Source organism: Brachyistius frenatus, unplaced genomic scaffold (genome assembly GCF_029030835.1).
Source record: "Brachyistius frenatus isolate BFR_SWC_R1_liver_20210118 unplaced genomic scaffold, ASM2903083v1 Contig_34, whole genome shotgun sequence".
In the NCBI taxonomy this organism is placed as follows: Eukaryota; Metazoa; Chordata; class Actinopteri; family Embiotocidae; genus Brachyistius; species Brachyistius frenatus.
This window is the reverse complement of record NW_027210633.1, coordinates 127,269-149,308: the sequence shown is the minus strand read 5'-3', so window position 1 is coordinate 149,308 and position 22,040 is coordinate 127,269. Positions and strand designations below refer to the sequence as shown.

Below are 22,040 nucleotides of genomic sequence, written 5' to 3'. Positions count from 1 at the left end.
CATGTGTCTGCATGGTCAGGAAATCAATGACACTTAACATTTACATCACAAGAACGATGTTTTTCTGGATGTACCGGCAAGTTGGAGAATTGTTCACCACTGGCGCAGATTTGCGCCGCAAAGGTGCCTCCCTGGATCGTTGACGGGCAACTCCACGCGAAACCAACGCGTGGAGTCCAAATTGTTGCACTGACCTCTACGGGTTGAAAGGTTCGAGTCTGTCGCGCCGCCCGACCACGCCCCAACGGCCCCCGGTTGGGGCGTGGTCGGGCGGCGGTCCGTCGCACTTTGTTGTGCATTGTGAAAGTCCTCGCACTTCGCCGGGGTGCGGCCGGAGCATGCGGCAACCGCTCGATGGCACCGCCGGCGGGATGTTCAGCCTTGTGTGTCGTTAACTTTTTTTTTTTTTTTTTTTTTTTTTTGTCAAAAGAGTTGTGCATGCGTGCGCTTTGCAGTTGAAAGGATGCGGTTCCAAAGTAAGAGAACGGCGATGTCTCCCCCCCCCGTGGCTGAAACGTCTCCCCCTGCATCAAAACTTTGGAACGTGGTTGCATGTCAGTCATCTTTTTTTTTTTTTTTTTTTGAGGATGTCGTTCCACCATGAGACTCTTGTCGGATGGTATCGTCGAACGTCTGGACTGTCTTTATCAAGCTACAATTAAGCTGCTCCTTAATTGTAGGTTTTAAGCTAACCTACGCCCTGGCATAGGATAGATAATTAGCCTCGGCACGCAGAGCGGTGTTAAAAAAAAATAGAAACGGACTCCATGCGGTGGCATAGGTTAGCTTAATTATGGTGTTTGAAAGAGACAGACAAACTGAGAGTTGCTTCTGTGCCTCTGACTAACCACAGGTGCCTTGCATATTGTGACTCGTTCAAAGATTCATGTTGTGTGTTGTGGTCTCCATAAGCTTGACTTCTAACTGGGCAATGTACAGTATGTGCATGGATAACCAATGACTGTAATCATGATGACACAGTGAGAGAAAGCATTGTCAAGGCTGCATTAAACCTCCTTCTCGAATCCAAACCACATTTACTGTATATTCACAGTTATAAAGACCCCCGGTGCTTCCAGCATTAGATAAGCGACACTTTAGTACGTCCTGTAAAGCGTCTCAACCTGTCTCACTCCATCTGTTAATTAAGGACATGTATTGAGTTTCTGCTCGTGACGGGCAGAGGTGGTGTTCCAACAGGTTATGACAGAACTGTAGCTTTTTGTGTAAAAAAAAAAAAAAAAAAAAAAAGTAAAAATACGATCTTACACAAGTTTTTGTGGTTTACTTGGTCAAAATTTGCAGTGCAGAGTACTCCAATGGAGTTAGCTCTGTGCCCTGTGTGCCACACGTTTTATATCTCTACATGACACGACTGATTGTCGTCCCCAAACTTAATCAAACGTTTTCATGTTGATATGCCGACCGCACAGCTGTCGCTGTGTAAAACGTGACACGAGCAGCCTTGATAATGTTCGTAGTTGTCTTATATATCTCACAGTTTTGTACACGTTTTAATTAATTGAAATGACACTTTACAAGTCAATACTTTTTTTTTTTTTTATAATGCATAAAAATAGCTTGTAACAAATATCAAACTGTCTGACTGTGATTTGCTGATAGGTCTCCTGAAGCCCTTTAGAACATAATCACATGTAAAAATATTCACAGGGAAAATGTTGCCTTAGTTTTTCATTTATTTTTCTTTATCTTCTATCTATTATTCTTCCTTATCAGACCAACATTTGAACACCTTCACAAAAATACAATCTCATGCAAATAAAACTGTTTACTCCAGTCAGACAGACAACCAGCTTGTATACTTTGCTAATCTGCCAAAACTAGATTTGTCCACGTAACACAGCAAACAACTGAACATCAAGGGCCATTTATCTTCGTGACCCATCATTTTTTCCATGTGTGATGTCAGTTATGTAGAACTGCCCCAAATACATAACCATAAAAATCGAATTATTACCTATTATTATAATACATTTAAACACATTATACCTAAGGGCATAAAAAAAAAAAAAGCCTACTATTCACCAATTAAAACGTGACGTAAAACATTATTTTCTGTCACATTTGGTGCTCAGCTGTTTTGCAGACCTCGGGTGTGCATGATAAAAAACATGCGCTCGACCGTGAGAGGATGACGCCTTTGGGTTTGAGGTTTATACCTTGCAGGTAGGAAGGAAGAGAGAAAGGAAGTGAGTTGATGCATCTTCCCCTTGATGCATCTTCCCCGAGACTGCAGTGCTGTAGTGAGGTCAGCGCCAAAGACAAGTAGAGCAAAAAAATAAAAAGAGAGAGAGAGAGAGAGAGAGAGATAACGGAGAGCGATCTGAGGAAGATAAAATAATAAAGGTTGTCGGATGGATAGAGAGGAGATGAAGGGAGCTGGAGAGGCAGAACAAAAAAGGTTTAGAGGAGGAGGGGAACAGAGGAAGGAAGAAAAGTTTCCTCTCTGCAGAGGTTTAGTAACGAGAATTTGTGTCAGAGCTCCTTCCTCTGGAGCTGCTGACTGACCCTGCTGCTGAGGAAACAGCCTGCACACACACACAAACTCAATATGTGTCCTCTGCATTGATGAGGCTTGCTAAAAATACACCAGCCCTTTTTTTTTTTTTTTTTTTTTTTTTTTTGTCAGCTCCTGCAAAAGGTGAAGTTGAAGCCTTTCTGAGAAATTACATGCAACATGTACTTTCTGCGCAAACACAGCAATCCAGGTTTGGCTTAATAAACAGGACCTTTAATGAGAGGGAGAAGCTCGCTGTTCTGGAAGCAAATGAATCTTTATGCTTTTTACATTCAATTTTATAAACCTGCTCTTCAATCAGATTAATAGTTATTTTTGAAAATTGAGTTTTGGTGTCATTTAATTTATGTACACTTAAATTTTTACATCAATTTACCTGATATTTGTTTTCTTCCTGCATAACAGAGTTAAATAATCTATTATTTATCATATATTACTCACCACTTGAACAATATAAACCATAAAATGTTATGTGGCTCTTGTTGCAAATTACAACTGATGTCAAGTCATTCATTAAAAATGTATGCAAAATTGACTAGCTCTTTAATGCAGTGGATAAAGTGGTACATAAAATACTTTGTTGTTCTTGTTTATCCAGTTTAAAAAACATTCACACTCGTATGGAGAGTCCTGAAAGGTTTTATATCCACATCTTTGTTTGTTGGCACTAAAATATAAATACAGACAATGTTATCCTCTTTGCCCTAAAGTTGTTCACGTTCACGGACACATTCTCTCCACTTTGCCTAAATGGGTCAGGATATCCACAAGAAGGAGGCACCCTACTTAGAGAAGGGCACCCTAGTTCTCCCAAAATAATTTGAGATGTAGTAATGCTCTGCTTGAATCGAGGGCATCATCCAGTCTAATATTAAACCAGAATACACTTCATGTATCATTAATAGCCATTGCCCTGAATAAAATCTATACCGTCAGAGAAGATTGTGTTGCAAAGCAAAACAATGGCGTCAATATCCCAGCATTTGGCGGGATAAGTGATCAATCATCCTGCAGCGAGGATGTCTCTCAAATAGAACCATTTTTCTGAACATCTAGAGTTGTCATTAGTTTATTTGTGCAGCAATCCCTGCTGTTGAATGTTATTGATTATACTGTTTGACAAGGGGGATTTTACCAGTAAAGCTGAGCTCAGCTTTCATTCAACGCAGGCTATTATTCAACTCAGCAACACATCAGGGGTGTGTGCCGAGTGTGTAATGTTTCTCTGTGCACAAGCTTAAATGTTCTTTATTCCCCATGCTTCACCATATGTGATGAAAAATATTAATTAGGACACGATTTGTTACGTTTTTACGAGTTGATATGGACAAATCCTTATTGTAGTCCAGTGAACACAAAACCATGTATCACAGAGTCAAATGTGCTCAGTAATATTTCATCAAGAAACAATAAAGGTTCATTTGAAAAATAAAGAGAATATTAGGCAACACAGTCAATTTCTTTGCAGTACTTGATATGCGCACGACAGCGACCCGTTTTCCCCAAAGAACAACAGATGAGAGAGATTTGTTCGGGTTTGTGTTGGTGTTAGGGAACTATTATCTTTGTTCTTTTTTATTGATAGAGATAGGCTTCAGCTTCAGGGTGTGAAAAGGACAAAATAACGACAAGTCATCATTGATAGCCGAACATAATCTATGAAACCAAAGTGCAATACAGTGCCTCAGCCTCCGAACTAAAACAAAAGTAGGAGAACACAATAAAAAGAAATGTCAGCCTGCTCCTTTAAACTCCTAATACAGGTATAGCCAGTTGGGAGAGGCAGGAGATGAGTGGAGCTCCCATTATATAGTGAGTTGTCATCTGACAGGAGCCAATGAGCACGGAGAACAGACAGCTGGTCGACCGATCACATCCCTCTCCTATTTCCATACACACACTTTTACACCTGATGCACATAATGCAGGCTGGCAGCCTGGGCGGGAAAACACGCACAACAAAACACATCCTCATTCATAACAAACACATTTTCCTGTGTTCTCCAAATTAAAACATATATTAAACGGGAGTTCATGAATGTGCAGAATAAATTGCACTGACTGCAGCCTGAAAGTGTTTCTGTATCAGTGAACCATCTTGTCATTGTGCTTATAGTCTCAGTGTAGATTGATGATTCAAATTCACATTGGGTACCAAATTTACTCAAAATAGAGATAAATAAATAAAATAAAAGAATAACTGGTGGCAAATCAAATTAAAGGTGTGATGGAAGGCATCAAATACTGCCGTTTTATAAAAGTCGTTCACATCTCATATACACGCACAAGGTGACTTGCATTTAAGCACCAAAAACCACATGATTAGGGTTTGGAGAAAAAAAAAATCACAGTTTGGGTTAGAAAAAGTACTTTTACCTAAATAACATTACATACTTTTTTTTTTTTTAAAGTTACTTAATGCACAACTGTACATTACACAGGTTAGATACACTACGTAACTTCTCCAATCCCAATTCGATTTTTTTTTTTTCTATGTCACACGTCTCCCAGGATAAAGTCCTGGGTTTGTTCCATCAAACAACCCCAAATGGACTTTACCCCCATTTGTACTTCGACACATGACCTTCAACCCGGCTCGTCATGGTGCATAACACATAAGGTACTATGTGCATATGTTTTACATCCCAAAGGGAACCTTGTGAACATCTTTTTGAAGCCAACAGCCTTGACAAAATGGCAGTAGGAAACACCCTGGGAATGAGAACTGACTTCCACAGAGATGGTTGCCATAACAGCAACAACAGCTTACTTTACATCTGATGATAAATACCTTTTAAATTTAGAAATAGATGTTTTAAAGCTACACTAATCAAATCTTTAAATTAACAAAGGATCCATGCGTGAAAGATCGATGGACCCACCGACAATTAGCACCTGGGTCTGCAGCTTCCCTCAACCTACAAAGCATTTTAGTGTCTTTCAGCAAACTGTTTTGGTTTCACAGTCTGTAACTTTTTTGTTTTGATTTACCCTCCGCCGCTCTCATCAACGTAATTTCCAGCTGCAGGTGGCTGTATGTTAAACTTCCTGCTTAGCACCAAATGGCAAAATGACAAAGTAAGTGACTCGCGATAACTAGCCAGACACAGTATGTCTCTCACTTAATGGAAACCAAAAACGGAGCTAAAACAAGAAGGAGTCTTTGTCAGGTGGCCAGAGACACAACTCTAACTCAAGCTTTATGCTGCTCTGTATTTGCTGTAAGTAGACCACATGTTCCCCATTTTTATGTTTATAAGTTGACAATGGTTGATATCAATAGTGTGTTACATCCTGCTGCCTGGTGTCCAAAAATCAAATAATATTTTTTTAAACTCCCACACAGTTTATTTGATAAAAAAAACTTCACAATCCAATCTCACCATCTAATCAGCATTTGCATTTAGTAAAGGTTCTGTTTACTGACCTCATGTAGTGGGTACACTTTAATAGCACAGATATTTTGCACCAAAACTAACCTTTTAAAGCACTTAGTAAAAGTAATTTTATGTCACTTTGTTTGAAATATTAGGAATCTAAGCTGCTGATGAATGGTATTTTTTAGGTGTGAAATCAAAACATGGATATGAGACATTATACAAATTTCCAGTAAGTAGTGGTGTTATCCAATCAACTATAATTTGGATTTTTATAAATATAAGAACACAATCTGCTCATCAGCATGACTGGACAAAGACCGAAACTGACAGTAGTTGCTTTTCTTTCATTTCTGCATATTCACTTGTTTAGGTCAAAAACGTTTTTTAATCGAGACCTGACATACAGTACAGTGTGATGGAAATATATTTTGTGCGAAGCCTCATTCAGAAGAAACACAATTATGAACATGTCATTGTTCATGTCAGGTCAGATTTATATCTACTTACTTGATTTCCTCCATCTTCGACTCTATTCTACACAAGCTGGCCAAGTGGGGCATTGCCAAGTCAGCCGAGTCGGTGACCAATATGACTGAGGAGGCGGAGTCATGGCAGTCCTATGTGCTGCTGGTTAATATGAATACATTAAAAACATGATAAGTTTCATTATTAATTCATATAATCTATTGATTTATTCAGATGTATATTCATGATGGATTTTCCACAAATTCAGAGACAGACGCAGTTTATTTTTTCCTGCAGCTACTCCTAAAACAAAGGTTCCTGCAGTCCAAACACATCGCAGAGGTGCAACAGAGTTAATGCATATTGGGAGTTTTCTAACTGAGGTAAAGGTATGATGCAAAATGCTGAACGATACCATTTCAAATTAATGTTCAATTTAATTTGAGTGCTGCATACAGAGTAAATTTGTTCCAGTTAAGGTCCTCTTGTTTTCTTCTTCAACAAAAAAGATGTACTGATAAAAAGAAAGCGAGTGAGCTGATGGGAGTCACTGAGTGAGGCCAACCCCAGGCTAATCTGTGTCTCGCTGAAAAATGAAATTATTTCAGAGGCTGAGTCCTCCATCAAAAGCCCCTCAATTTTAGATACAACATCCATCTATAATACAACCTTTCTGCAGATACATTTTACTACTTTATGTTTTGCACTGACTCAAATCCAATCTCCTACTTTTATTTTTCTATTCGACTCAGTTGTGTAGAATTTGTCTTTACTCCAAATACTGAATAGTTGCGATGTGATTCGTGGAATATTCTGAAATTATATATTGATGCAATCAGCAAAATGCGCTTGCTGGTATCTGAAGGAAAATGCTGATACCTTTCATTCGAAGATTTTCAGCTTTCATGTTATTTCAGAAAGAAAAATACTCGTGCATAATGTTTGCCTCCCGTAGCTTGAATTGAGATGAAAGGGTAATTTTAGATTAAAGGCTTAATTTTAGTCAAATTGGACAGAGGAAAAGCTTCATCTGGTGTGCACGGCATCAGCATCTCGCATGGTTAGGCTGCGCAGCAGGTTAATAGAAAAGTTGTCTGTGGAATTTCAAACACAATCTCCTCCAGCTTTCCAAGATTGTAGTATTACTTGTTTCAGCAGAGCAGTTTTGTTTATGAAACAAAAACCCTGTGCATCTAAAGACTTTAGCGCAGTCTCATTATTTTAATAAAGCTGTTATATAAGAGCTCAGATCTTGTTGATGTCTCTCAGTCAACGTATAATTATCCACAGATACCTGTAGAGTCTCCCCCAATTAACTTTCTCTGTTTCCTCCTTTATTGCTGAAACCAGCTGGAAGCCAAATCTCTCTGAGATGTTGAACGAGCAAGTGATGTAATTACATTTGTTTTGAAGCTTAACAGAATGAAAAGACCTTTCTGATTTCAGTCAAAAAAAATTTAATGATACAAATCTATTCTTAAACCATTTATGTTTTACACCCTGTAAAACATCTCAAGAAGCCAGGAGTAAGTGAGCCTCCGCAGCTGATGGCAGACACGTTCAGCTTAAAATATTCGTCACACTGACTCTCAGGGGCACTGCAGGCAGTCGTGCACGTCAGCCTGATGTGTGGGCAAGACTTTAAACTATTAAAATAGTTTGAGAGGGGAGCCGTGATAAGGGGCGGGAGGAAAGAAACGTCTCAACTCCGATCATTAAGCTGCCTAATTTCTGGGCCTGCTAAGGTCTTTACTCATTATGTGCCGCCATCAGCAATCAGTGGAGATTATTATTAAGAGTGTATGGGTGGGAAGAATATTTTTACCCTGGGTCTCTGCACAGATAATCGTGCACTTATCCAGTCCTTCAGAGGCCTGTCTGGCCGCCTACATGTGCAGATCTCCATCCTCATACGTCAGTTACTTTTGACTCATATACTGTAAAAGCAGGATTTATTGTGTGTGAGAGCAAGTGTGTGTGTGTGTTTGTGTTTTCTGATGCATCTGCTCTTGTGCTCAGGGCCACTGCTCTCCCTGGAGGCTGGCGGCAGCAGCTGCTGTATGAATGAGCATATGTGTGTGTGTGTGCATGTGTGTGTGTGTGTGTGTGTGTGTGTGTGTGTGTGTGTGTGCGTGCGTGCGTGCGTGCGTGCGTGCGTGCGTGCGTGCGTGTGTGTGTGTGTGTGTGTGTGTGTGCGAAAGCCTCTGGGAAAGACAGAGCTTGCATGTCCAGCCGTCACACCAGCTGAAGAGCAGCTATTACACTATACACACAATCTTACAGGTCGATCAGCTGCTTACAGATCAGTTTGAAGCGTAGAAACACAATGTCCTTGTCTTTACTTCCTCCACTCGTCTCCTGAGACATTAACGTTAAGATGTCCATGAGCTGCGGTTGGTCTTTGCACTTTATGAAAATGTCAGCTGTCAGAGATGCAGCAGAAGAAAATGACAGCTACATAAGAAGTTTCACAATCTAGAGACGCAGACAGGATTAATATTCTTTCAAATCTCGGACAGTGGAGGGATGTACGTCTCCAAAAATATGAGGATTATTCTTAGCTTGAAGCAGGTCTTCCAGGGAGCACGCAGCTAAAAGAGCTGATGAGTGGTGACTGTCGTGGGAGATAATTTACCCAACCATTTAAGGAACTTTTGGTTAAAGGAACCAGGTGATTAAAAAAGAATGTGTCTTAATGCCTGAATCTTTTTCACCTTCTCAGCAAGTGATTTTTTTTTTCATACTCCCGTCGGGCTGAAGATACTTAAAATTCTAAAAATCGTCTTCATCATTTATGATGGTTATTGAATATTCTGCAGGTTCAGGCCTGCGGGCTGTCCTGCCACGGTCTCCTCTAACTTTCAGTATTGGCTAGTTACTCCGCAGGACTTAAAACACTGATGTTTGCAGATAACCTCCGTGCGCTGCTTTCTGCTAATGCAGCAATCTGCCCCGTGCTGATTATCCTGTTATCCAGCAGTAGAGTGCACACACACACACACACACACACACACACACACACACACACACACACACACACACACACACACACACACACACACACACACACACACACACACAAATAGATGCACACTTGGAAACACACACACAACGCTCAATACATGCAATGTCTTGGGGATTTTTTTTAATGACAAAAAAATGCATAGGTACTGACTGAATGACCAAATAGCCGCAATACAGCACTACTAAACAAAGTCTCAAAGTTCTTTCGGTTGAGGTCAACAAAGCTGCAGTAGGAAATCTGCAATCACACACGGTGTCGCATTTCAAAATAACATGAAGGGTTATTCTCTGCAGTCCATATTATCAACTAATCCATATCAGCTGTTTATGCTGCATTTAATGAGCCCACAGCAACTCATATACTTGGAAGAAATGCACACAGGCTTTTATCTGGCAGGATGCCGGTGGTTAAAGGTTCATATAGAAATGAACATGTGAAATGTCTCTGCTTGTTTGTTATAAAATCCTGGATATTTTTTTTAGTCACCACATGAGCAATCACAAACATGAGCACAGATTAACACCAGAGAAAAGATAATGATGATAAACACGTGATGCTCAAATACATTGTTACTGTTGGTCTGTGTGAAAGTATCTGAAGCAACGAATCCTGTAGAAACAGGATCAGTCCACTCGCCAAATGTCACATTTGTAGTGTGACCATCTAAAGTCTGTCCATCAGTGAATACACAGAGCGTATTTAATTTGAAGTAACATAACTTTATTTATAGTATATCATATCGAGAAGCTGAGAAAACCAGTTGAAAGGGCTGATGTGGAGCACAAAATGAGTTAGCATAAAATATCTTAATTTAAAGAGTGTATTGTAGTTTTACATCTGACATTTCTTTGTTTTTGCGTGCGTGAATAGTGAAATCTTTTAGAACGTTGAACTGTTCTATAATAACATTTTGGGTGGTCTGAATTTGAAAAACTTTATTGTCACGTGTCATTTTTTGGTATTTTGGCAACTTTATGCTTTATTAAATTGAGTTTAAAGGGTGCTAAACAGACAAAAATGAATGCACAAAAAGTCAGTAAGAAATAATCAGAATGGACTCTCGTGGGTGCAGACTGCCACTACAACGAGCCTTGGACCTTGGACTTGGACGAGCCTTAGTACCGTCTGGTGTGTTGGGAATACACAGTTCTGGTCTGCCCAGAACATATTACGTGAAGACTGTTAGCAGCTTGCAAAATGGTGATACCAAGTTGTTGCATGCATTTTTATTCTTCACAAACCATCTATTAATACTAAAATTTATTTTAAAACCAGACACGTGGATAGCTGACAGACTTTGTGACATTTCGTTAATTATCAGTGAGATGAGAAGAAGCAGACCTCGAGTAGAAACACACAGTAATGCAGACATACTGTAAGCTGTTCTCCAGCCTGTCATGTAGTTTTAAATCAGCATCCAGCACTGCAGATCCTCACACCGACACTGAACATGAGTTAGTCCTTTTTCCAATATTATCTAAACAAATATTTGCATATAAATGAGCAGCGTCGACCACAGATTTCCATCTCAGTGAGCAGTACGCGTCAGTGACTCCTTGTGAGAGAGAAAACCATCAATGCAGATGCAGGGAACCATCAGTATCAGCCCTTCGGTCAAATCCACTGCTGTCATACCACCAGCGAAGGCAGACACACATCAGGTGCGCTGCAAAGGATCAGATATTGACTGAAAATCTTTATGTAAATTACAAAAACAGGACCTGCGTGTAACTTCTGGAAGACCTAAGGTGCAGAGTAGTTTAATTCTGCTGTGTTTTCAGACCCACTGAAAGGCAGTGTAGCGGATGCACTCGCAGCTGCTCCGAGCACAGGCGGCTGGACATGTTTGCCATTTTGCACAAGTCACACACATGGCTGACTCTCCCTCTTTGTCTCTGTGTCCTCGTGTCTGTCTTTCTCACACAAAAAAAAAAACCACACACACAGGGATGTATACGCAGGTGGAGCAGGAACAGTCCTGCAGCAGCGCTCTGCTCTATTTTAGGTCTATTTCACGTTAGCACATGTTCCCATGCTATAGCTCTTACCTTCACCCGTCTTCCGCTGGGCTTTAACAAGGTAACTTATCAAACATTTGACACTATTCTGTCCTCCATACCTGATGTCGGCACACATTTTCTACAACCCTGCACTTGCTTCCTGATCTTTACCTTGTCAGTAATTCACAGGTTGTTGTGGTAACTGGCCAGGGAAGGTGCGTGGGCATTTTTCAATCCTCATTAAAAGACAAACTATGGAGTCTCATTTAATATGATTTGTAGATTAAAATAACAGAGCAAAAGACCAGCTTTTCGTGTGCATATTTAAAATGCACAGGAATCGTATCACTTTACATCACCTTAAAGGCTATTCTCCCACCTAGCTGCCATTTATCCCAGTTGTTCTAATCCACCAGGGGCCTCCTCCCATTTATCTCTGTCCCTTCAGTTGCCTTGGGTGGTCCTTTTGTGCTCGGACACAAGTGTGTTCCAAGTAAATGGCTCGTCTGCACGGGGAGCGTACACATCTACTGCATTGTGGCATACATACCAGGGAGCCCCACGATGCGCAGGCTTTCCTCACTCATTAGAAAGAGCTGACAGTGCAGCCCCTAAAGCCCCAGTCCTCCTCCGCAGTGTCCAATGCTGGATCGACACCAGAAGATAACAGTACAGCACACCAGTCTCTCAGAGGCTTTGAAAAGCAGCTGCACGACTCTCTCGATTCACCGGTCCCTGGACACAGCTCTCTCTGCAGCAATGAACTAATGATGCACTATGGGATGTCCTCGCAGTTTTAAAAACACGCTAGCTGTATGGTTCAGCAGTAAGTTACTGATAATCAACTCTCCTCTGGAGATTTAACAGACATTTTAGTATATTTGAGGTATCGCACTTTTTTTGATATGCGTACTGTTGCACATCTAAACACGTCTTCCCTCACGTGGATGTCAACAATGAGACAAAAACCTCATTTGCACAGCAAATTCAAATTTATCAATGAGCTTTACTACAACAAAAGATATTTATGACAGAATATGACGAAAAGCGTTGATTAATATGATCAGAGATGTACATTGATCCTCCAATCAGTGGATGGCGATCACTGGCATGCAGTCACACACACTGATATCAGTGATGTGTTTGCCAAACGTGTTGTTCCGTTTTCAGCCCAACAGTGAAGACGAGTGTGTTTTGGGCTCTTATGATTAGTGACCTGATGTGTGCATGCTATCTGGAGCACAACTCCACCATCCTGCAGTATTGTTTGTCACAGCAGCTGAGTGATTACACGTGCAATCTTACACACACACACACACACACACACACACACACACACACACACACACACACACACACACACACACACACACACACACACACACACACACACACACACACACACACACACATTTTTTGCCTGAAAACTATTTTCTTTCTGTTGATCTAAAGTGGTTTCAAAGCCAATAAAAGAAAAAAAAAACATACTCGACAAACATCCATTCACCACATAGGTTATATTGAACCAAGACCAGCAATTATTTTGCGTTTCCTGAACTTCTGTGTATTTTCTCCTCACGTACTGATGTTGTCTCTCTCTCCTTCTCCCCCTCCCCTTCCTGCCCTCTCCTTCTCTTTCTCCTTCTATCTCTCTGCAGGATCCTGCTGACGGTGGTGGTGATTTTCCGCATCCTAATAGTCGGCATAGTGGGGGAGAAGGTGTACGAAGATGAACAAATCATGTTCATCTGTAACACCATGCAGCCCGGCTGCAACCAGGCCTGCTACGACAAGGCCTTCCCGATCTCGCACATCCGCTACTGGGTGTTTCAGATCATCCTGGTGTGCACGCCGAGCTTGTGCTTCATCACCTATTCTGTTCATCAGTCTGCAAAAGCACGAGATCGCAGCTACTCTCTCCTCCATCCTTACATGGATCACCACGGTCACGGTCACCATGGTCGCCATCACGACCATCACGCTCGCAAACTTCACTCTCGCAACATCAATGGCATCCTGGTGCACCCCGACAGCAGTAAGGAGGACCACGACTTGGACGTCAAGGAGATCCCTAACGGACCCCGAGGCATGCCTCAAACACACAAGAGCTCGAAAGTGCGACGGCAAGAAGGCATCTCCCGTTTCTACGTCATCCAGGTGGTGTTCCGCAACGCGCTGGAGATCGGCTTCCTGGCCGGCCAGTACTTCCTGTACGGCTTCAACGTGCCGGGGATGTTTGAGTGCGACCGCTACCCATGTGTGAAGGAGGTGGAGTGTTACGTGTCCCGTCCCACGGAAAAGACTGTATTTCTGGTCTTTATGTTTGCAGTAAGCGGCATATGCGTGCTTCTCAACCTGGCTGAGCTCAACCACCTTGGCTGGAGGAAGATAAAGACGGCCATGCGAGGAGTGCAGGCACGAAGGAAGTCCATTTGTGAAGTGCGCAAGAAGGATGTTTCACACCTGTCCCAGGCCCCAAACCTGGGCAGGACCCAGTCCAGTGAGTCAGCCTACGTCTGACAGAGGCTTCTCTGCCTGGGGGCTCGAGGACCTTTTACATTTTGGAGAAGAGCTTTTCCCTGGCCCCGGACCCCTGATCAGTAGGACATAAAACTCACCTCTGCATTATTATTCAGGAGCACAGACAGACTGTGTGCAGTCACGACGAAGAATTCATTCACCAAGTAGAGTTTTTGACACCACGAGAGAGACAACTCACCTTCCTAAAAAGGCAACTGTGTTGCTGCATCAAAGCTTACACCTAAAGCTTAACAACATGAGAGTTCTGCTCTGCCTAGGTGACACTAGGTGCCTTCAAAGAACCCAACAGATAGAACTGAGCAATTGCAAATGATATTAAAACACTGTAGAGATAGTCGGAGGTTGAATTCTCTGAAGTTCTTTAAGATTTGCCTTTGCCTTAGATCAGAAATAATCCCCTCATTTTCCAATTACGTGTGCATATGCAAGAGCTTAAGCGTGTGCATGCATACGCATGTGTGTGGGAAAAAAAAGCCAGTCTCTGACTTTAGTCAGAAAATCGAATGCAAAACTAATCTGAGCTACTGAGGGAGAGATAGTGTTAGTTGTCTTTGTCTACAATGTTCAAGTAAAGTCACTCGGTGGACAAATATGCACCTTTATAGACAAACACAAAGACAAACACAAAAACTGTCAGCACTAAAATGGTCAGCATAAACTGGAACACAGTATTTGTTATCAATGAACCAGGATTTTTCTAAAAACATTGTCACTATTCTTCATTTTCTTTGTTGCATTAGGTGCCAATCAGACTAGAGACTGAATTTGCCCGGGAGCTTTTGCTCAACGTGGAAACACGAGTCGCATTGAAGATGAGTTAGATCTACTTTCCAAAACTGTGTTAATGCACCACGATGCTCCCAGCGCCTGCAGGGAACGCTGTTTACTTTCAGAAGCTACTGAAAACAGCAGTTTGCCAGTGTTTGGCTTGTATAGTGAAATTGCGGTCGAAAGCTTATGAATGGAAATATGACAGACTTTTTTTCAGCTAAACAGGAAAAGTATTGTAGTCACAACTATTTTAACATGTAACCTCAACTTTGTTTGTTTTTCACGAGCAGATCCGGTGCCATATTTCAAAGTTACTGTACATAGATGAAATGTAATAATTACACGTAGCCTTTTCCCTATGCGGTATAGATAGGCTTTACATGGGTGGGGGAGCAGGGGTTCGGGTGGTTATGAAGATTAATCATAGATTGCGAGCTTTAACAATATGTATTATTAATGTGCTCTTTGTTATGCCTTCACCCTCTAATGGAGACTATATTTTCCAAGAAGTGTTTTCTCCTCTATGGACATTCGAAAAAGGCATGTTACCGAAGCATTAATAGAATGGATAGATTATGACATGTAACTTAAAAAAGAGACTGTTTTATTTATTTGCATCCTGCTCCTGTGAAATGTAATACTCAGCATGCATGAAGATGAAAAATATAGAGATATGAACATAGAATCTCATTACGGGAATATTGAAAGTGAATACCTGAGAGGCGCCACAACTGCAGCAATAATAATATATAGTATGTATAAAAAAAAAAAATATGTGAATAAATTATTATGCAGTGATGTCAGCTGTGCTGTGTTTAACAAAAAGATGATAACTGCTATGCATTGTTGACATTTTACATCCATATGTGGATGTTGTGAGGTAAGTGTTGGATCAGTGTGGCAGATACACACACCAAAGAAATTCTACAACACGGCATGACAGACATCAGCTAATTATTATTAAAATATCAAAACTAAAAGTCAATATTATGCAGAAAAATGTCTCTGAGTGTAATATGATGATTATTTATTTTATTAAAATGCCATGCATTATGTATAGAAACTTTTACTGTTTAAACAGTATACTCTGGAATGAAATGTATAGGCTACAGTTATGTAGTTTGATTATAAAATCACATCATAATTTTGAACTTTTATATATGTGTCACTAGTAAATTAGTGTACTACAGCTCCATTTCCAAAAAAGTTAGGACGCTGTGTAAAATGTACAGAATATGCTGATTTGGAAATCATGTAAACCTATATTTAATAGAAAAAAAAATAGACCAAAGACAACATATCAAACAAGAGATGTTATTGTTTTATGAAAAATATATGCTCATTTTGAATTTGATGGCAGCAACGCATCTCATCACAATCTGTTTTATTTAGATTAAAAAAGCGTCCCAACTCTTTTGGAAACAGGGTTTTAAAAAGAATACAATTTCACACCAAAATGTAGTGGCAGAGGTATAAAGTATCCACAAATGGAAATATTGAGGTAAAATCCAAGCCCTGTAGACATGTACTTAAATACAGCACTTGACAGGCAGTGCACATGACGGTGTGGTGTTGGCGTAACATGAAACGTACTGTAGCTGTTCATGCTGTGTAGAATATAGGTGCTGCACATCCTTTACAAGAGTGCCGAGTACAATGCAGTGCTTTCAGCTGCTTTAACATTTATTATTCAGCACTGGGAAGCGATACATCTCTGAGAGATACATCAGGACACTCTCTGGGCCTCTGTTGATAAATTATACAAACTTAATCTGTTCACTTCCATTAAAGACTTACATGTAAAGTAAATGCACCACAAAACAAGCAATAACTTCCTGTTGTGGTTTTTGCTCATTTACTCTCATAGGTGATTTGTTATTTTTTTAAACAGAAGAGGGGGGATGGCCCAATGGGAGCATTTATCAATACAAAGTGATTTATCAATACGCAGATATTTGAGAGCCACGGTCGGGGCCATAGATTGTGACTAACCTCAGTCAGATGAAGGATCAGTGAGTCAGGCTGACTAACGTATTCGACTAAAGTACTCCTGCACTCTCTCTGCTACTAGGGCAGGTTAACATTCGCGTCATTTTGTTAGCAATAGGGATGCCATCCCTTCTCATCCCCCCTCAAATCATACCATGCAGTCAGATCTTACTCACACCATTGTTTCTCAGTCTCGTCATGACTCATAGGCAGGTAAGTTATTAGGTCGGACCTGATCATTTCAGTAATGAGGGAGGTTACTGAAGGAGAGAAGAGAGGGGTGTGGGGGCGGTGGACCTTTTAGTGTTATTAAACCTTCAGTCAGCGCAGGCGGCACGTGGCCACGTACTGGGAAATACTGAAAGTGGGAGGAGAGGAAGAGGCCGACGGAGAGGAGTGCTAATAAAGTTGATTGTCTGATAGGATGTTAAATAATGAATATTTGTGGTTATTCATTCACTTAAAGGCCACAGTTTGTTATTGCAATGGGGATGGCTGCGGCTGACTCGCCGCTGCGTGTCATGTACATTCACATCAACAAGCATCCCACATTCACGCATGCACACATGCATGTCCAGAGTCAATAAATGCCTAAACAAAAGCACTGCTGAGGGTGTAACCAGGCCGGTTGCTGTGGTGACAGGAGGGCAGTAATGATGTTAAGCACCATGGAGACTACGGCAGTGAGGGGCAGAAACAGCACTGCACCATATCTGCTGCCGGCGCTCCACAGAACGCACTCAAGTGCAGACTCGTGCATGGTGAAAGTTAGAAATATGCAGTGCTGGGCTTCACTCTGCTGCAGCATAAAGAAAATAACAGGTAAGTGTAGTAATTACCTGCTAAATATATCATTCATTAAAATGAAGACTCACTAGTTTGTGGTAAAGACTGGATGAAACTGTATTTGTACTATGGACCTCTATATCTAATTAAAAATACCGTCTATTCTCATTAAAAGTCTAACTCAACTGTCACTCAACACCCACATGTAACACTACATTTGTGCGCTCAGCACAGTCTATTAGGTAGAGCACAAATGCATAAACTTTAGGAGTTCATCCTACCTGCTTCCTCAAGTGTTGGGGCGCTGAATGTTTATTTAAAGATTTAAAGAACACATAACTATGTGTAGAGGGCCAGACGTGCTAGGGCGCACATATGAAACAGATAAAATGTGATGAAATGCCTGCAAACCCACACAGGCATCTGTTTCTGTGCAGGTATGCATCGAATTGACAGGCTGTACTGTAATACACAGCTGGAGATGTGGAAGAATCAATGACACTGACTTTATAGGACTTATTGTCATTATTCTCGTTGATTCACTTTTCTTCTAGGCTTCATCAAAACATTTAAACATCCAGGAAAAAAACAGAGAAACACCTCAAAAGAGAAAGAAATAACAAAAATAACAGAGCCTGACAATAAAAAGCCGGTTGCTACCAGGTTGCTGTGGTGATCTGTGTCTATTTCTCAAGTTAAAGCGCTCCCAGTGTTCATCCTGATCCATCATAAAGAAGCTGAGCTCCTTGACTCCACTCATTCACTCTCTCAAACTGCTGCCCTGCAGTATTATGACTCAGAATCAGTAGCTCCTTTCCTTGTGCTTTCCACAAACACGCTACACTGTGCAGCTGACTGACTTCATCACTTTTACCTTGAGCTAAGTCTCTCACATTTGTTTTGGATCTTGATTTGATGAGGCAGCTTTAATTTAGTTTTTTTGTTGCTGCTATTTTTCAGTTAAAGTGTGACATTTTTTATCACATTCTTTTCGATATCAATGGGGGATTTTTGCACCTTGTGGAATAAATGACCATCTTTTACCTGGTAGTATCTGCAACATCCATCTCACTTCCTTCTGTCATTTAAACACATTGTTTTGTTGTTCTGAGAAACCAAGTATGACTTTTGTTTTGGTATCTTATCTCTGAGCTGGGAGCACATTCACCAATTCCAGCTGACTCCTGTGTGGCTTTAACTGTAAACGTATACATCAGATTTATGGTCTGTTTTTACGGCTCCACCGATCCTGTCTTTGTGTGAGTCTTTCAGAGTAATCCACAGTAAACCCTGACAGGTGTAGCAACGTTTGTTGTTCATGTCACAGTTGGCCTGAGCCTTTTCCTGACCTCGACCCAACTAAAAGTAGGTCTAATCTTAAATATATATATATATATATATATATATTCTCCTCTCTGTAATCAGCGTGCACAGATTGATCAGCATGGACTAGCCTTTCTTAATGTTCATCCTTGCCTCCTCATCAAATGTTTCTCTGCTCTGTGACCTGCTCTCCACAGCTGATTCATTAATATCCTGGTGATAAGACAGCACTAGGAGGGGAATCATTTCATTATTCCTCTCTTGTGTTCCCTCCATATTTCCCTCTCTGCCTCTTCACTCATTCATAAAGATGAAATTGGAGTTGGCTTATGCTTCTCTGGAGCCTCCTCCACATCTTGTCTCCTAATGTCTCGGACCATCAATTTGTGTCACTCTCTATTCTGCTCTCCGCGAGGGACTCGGTCTCCTTTTGTGATATCCCTGCTTGGCACAGTCTCTCTGCTCTTCCTCTCTCTCTGTCTCCATCTGGTCCTCCTCCTCCTCCACCTGACTCATTCCTCTTTCTTTCCGTTGCTTTCTTCACCTTCATATTTCATTCTGCCTCCCTGTCTTCCTCTGACCTTCTCTCTCATGCTGTGGCTTTTCCACCTGGATCTCACATCAAATCAACACTCAATACAATTATTCCTTTTTCACTCATTGTTTCTTTTTGTCTTTGTTTATCTGTCAGAGCTGCTGAAACTAAAATCCGGTCTTTCTGCTTTACTGCAGGAAAGCCCTTCTCCATCTTTTCTCCCCTTATGCCTAAACTGTCTTTGACACTGATTCTTCTCTATTCTCTCACCACAAAGGATTTTCTCTGCTTTTTCAAAGAGACCACTTACAAAAAAACAAAAAAAAAAACCAGACTCTCAACAGTTAACCAGCTTTCATTTTCTCTTTTTATAACTCTTCTCCTGATGGTGGCTTGACAGCTCCCTCACATCTCCTCCCAGTTGATAATCCTGGAAATACGATATACTGTATATGGAGCACACAACAGTCACATATTTAAAGCTAAAAAGGTCTTCAGACCCAATGATGACCGTTGTGGCAACTTACTGGCGTATACAGATTTGAGGTATATCTCAAAAATAGTATGTTCAGAGCTGACCCTAATGCATTTGTTCTGGTAGTTTAGAAAAAAAATATATATATATTCTTTTACAGAGATCAAGCTGATTTAATTATAGGAAATAACTATATTCACATCTTCCAGATTTATGTTTCTAATGGTCTATTTAGGGAAATGTAAATATAAATAAAAATAAAATAAAAATAAAATAAAATAAAAATAGAAAATAAAAGAGCAATAATCATTTCAACAAGTAATAGTGCAGATTGTCATCGCTAAAAAAAAAAAAATACAGTTGGTAAAATGTAATTTCTTTATACGGCTCAAATAATAAAACCATCTACCAAAGAGACACGTGTCAACATGCATGTACATGAACACAAACAGCACAACCATTCCTCACATATCTTAAAAAATCCTACTTAGTCTCACCAAATCCTCCACTGGGACCCAAATTAACCCCTGCAGCAATAGATTCAGGCAGCACGGACATCACAGACTCTGTTTGTGTTCCTGTCCTTTTAAGCATCAACATGACACTGTCATTACTTGCCTGGTGCTTAGAAAAGCTTCATGATGTGATGCTAATTAAAAAAATTCTAATCTCGCATGGCTGTGTGGAGTTTAGTTTCACTATAATGCTAAAATCTTTTTAGCTGGTTCACTGTATGCTGACAGTTAAACAGGTTTGGAAGTCATGCATATAAATGAGACCACCTTGGTTTCATTATGTCAGTATGAAGCTGTGTTTCCTGAGCTTGTGATCTACATGGTTTAAACTATTAGCAAGTTAACACCTTCTGTTAATTAGCCAGCTCCTCCATATATGGTCATAAACCCTATCATCATCATCAGTAAAACCCATCATCATTATTAAAGCCTGTCATCATTAACAAACAGCTCATCCATCCTCAGACATAGACAGAATTTAATGTGTGTATGTAAACAGCAGTGAAATGTAATCAAATTCCTCGCACCCTGCTGTTGCTTTACATCGAATGTGTACCTGTGCCAAGCTGGAGGAGAAACACAAACCAGAGCAGAGCTGGCTGCAATCAACAAAGCACACACTGCATTGTTTACCTCACTTCATTTCCCTGACTACACGACAGTTGGCCGGACAGCTGGACTCTGTGTGCACCTCACAAGGACACTGAGGACCATTCTCACACGCGGGGGCTGCTCATGGACCCTTCGCTCACATTTTCCTCCTCCACGCCCATCCCCCACCTCTGCACCTCCGGCTCCTGGATCAATAAACAGAGGTCACATAAATTAAGTCTACGTCTAATCTTATTTTGTAATTGCACCAGATAGCATGCAGTTGACATCCATCAGCTGTTTGCAACGGAGGCAGGAAGTTAGGATGCTGATGTTGCCACCGCAGGCACGACTTTGCATCAAAACATGACATTTTCTCAGAAACCTATCGGTGAGCAGTCATATTTATGAAGAGGAGAGGGTACAATCATCTGATTTGGAATGCAACCAAGTAATTACTGCTGTGAGTGACTAACACAGCATCTCCACCTTGAACATGCTCATTGCAGGGCAGAGCATTATTTTCTGCACAACTGGTTCCTGTCTCATAGCATTATTAGAGGGAGGAGGTGCAGAGCGGGAGATTTATATGGACATTTAGGGGTCACAGTTTAGAGCTGAGTGTCAGCAGAGTGAATGTTATGTTCAGTGGTTGGGATCACACAGCGCCTCTAAGAGGACCAAATAGGACACTGCAGCGCTGACATGAGAAAAACATGAAAATCACCTGCTTTTGATTGGTAAATATCACATCAAGCATGTCAGCATGTTTTCTTCTGTACACCTGATGTCACACTGCACAGAAGTTATCATCTGCACCACTGAAATGGTTCAGTATCCAGGGCGGTGTGTCTATACTGTATGGTGAAGTCGCCTGGTGCACATTCAGACTGTATTTGAAGTGACTGTAATTCAAACAGATGTTCCCTGCTGGGTCTAACTGGTATTTTGTCCTAAAGGGCCAGGCACTGCTGAATCGCCTGCGGTCTTAATCTAGACTTCTTTATTCATCCACATATCTCTTCATCACACCTCCTGCCGCTCACGACCACCGACGGTCTGTGCACCATGCGCATGAAATGTCAAGATAAAGAGGTGATCCTGCA

General features: G+C 41.0%; 1 protein-coding gene across 1 annotated transcript in view; it reads left to right on the top strand.

The window, feature by feature from the left end:
• Nucleotides 1-22,040, top strand: part of LOC138622003 (gap junction delta-2 protein-like) — a 36,193-nt gene that overhangs the window by 4,522 nt on the left and 9,631 nt on the right. The window contains exon 3 of the mRNA XM_069700446.1: nucleotides 13,067-13,927. Within this exon, the coding sequence (XP_069556547.1) occupies nucleotides 13,067-13,927 (861 nt within the window). The remainder of the gene's footprint in view (nucleotides 1-13,066; nucleotides 13,928-22,040) is intronic.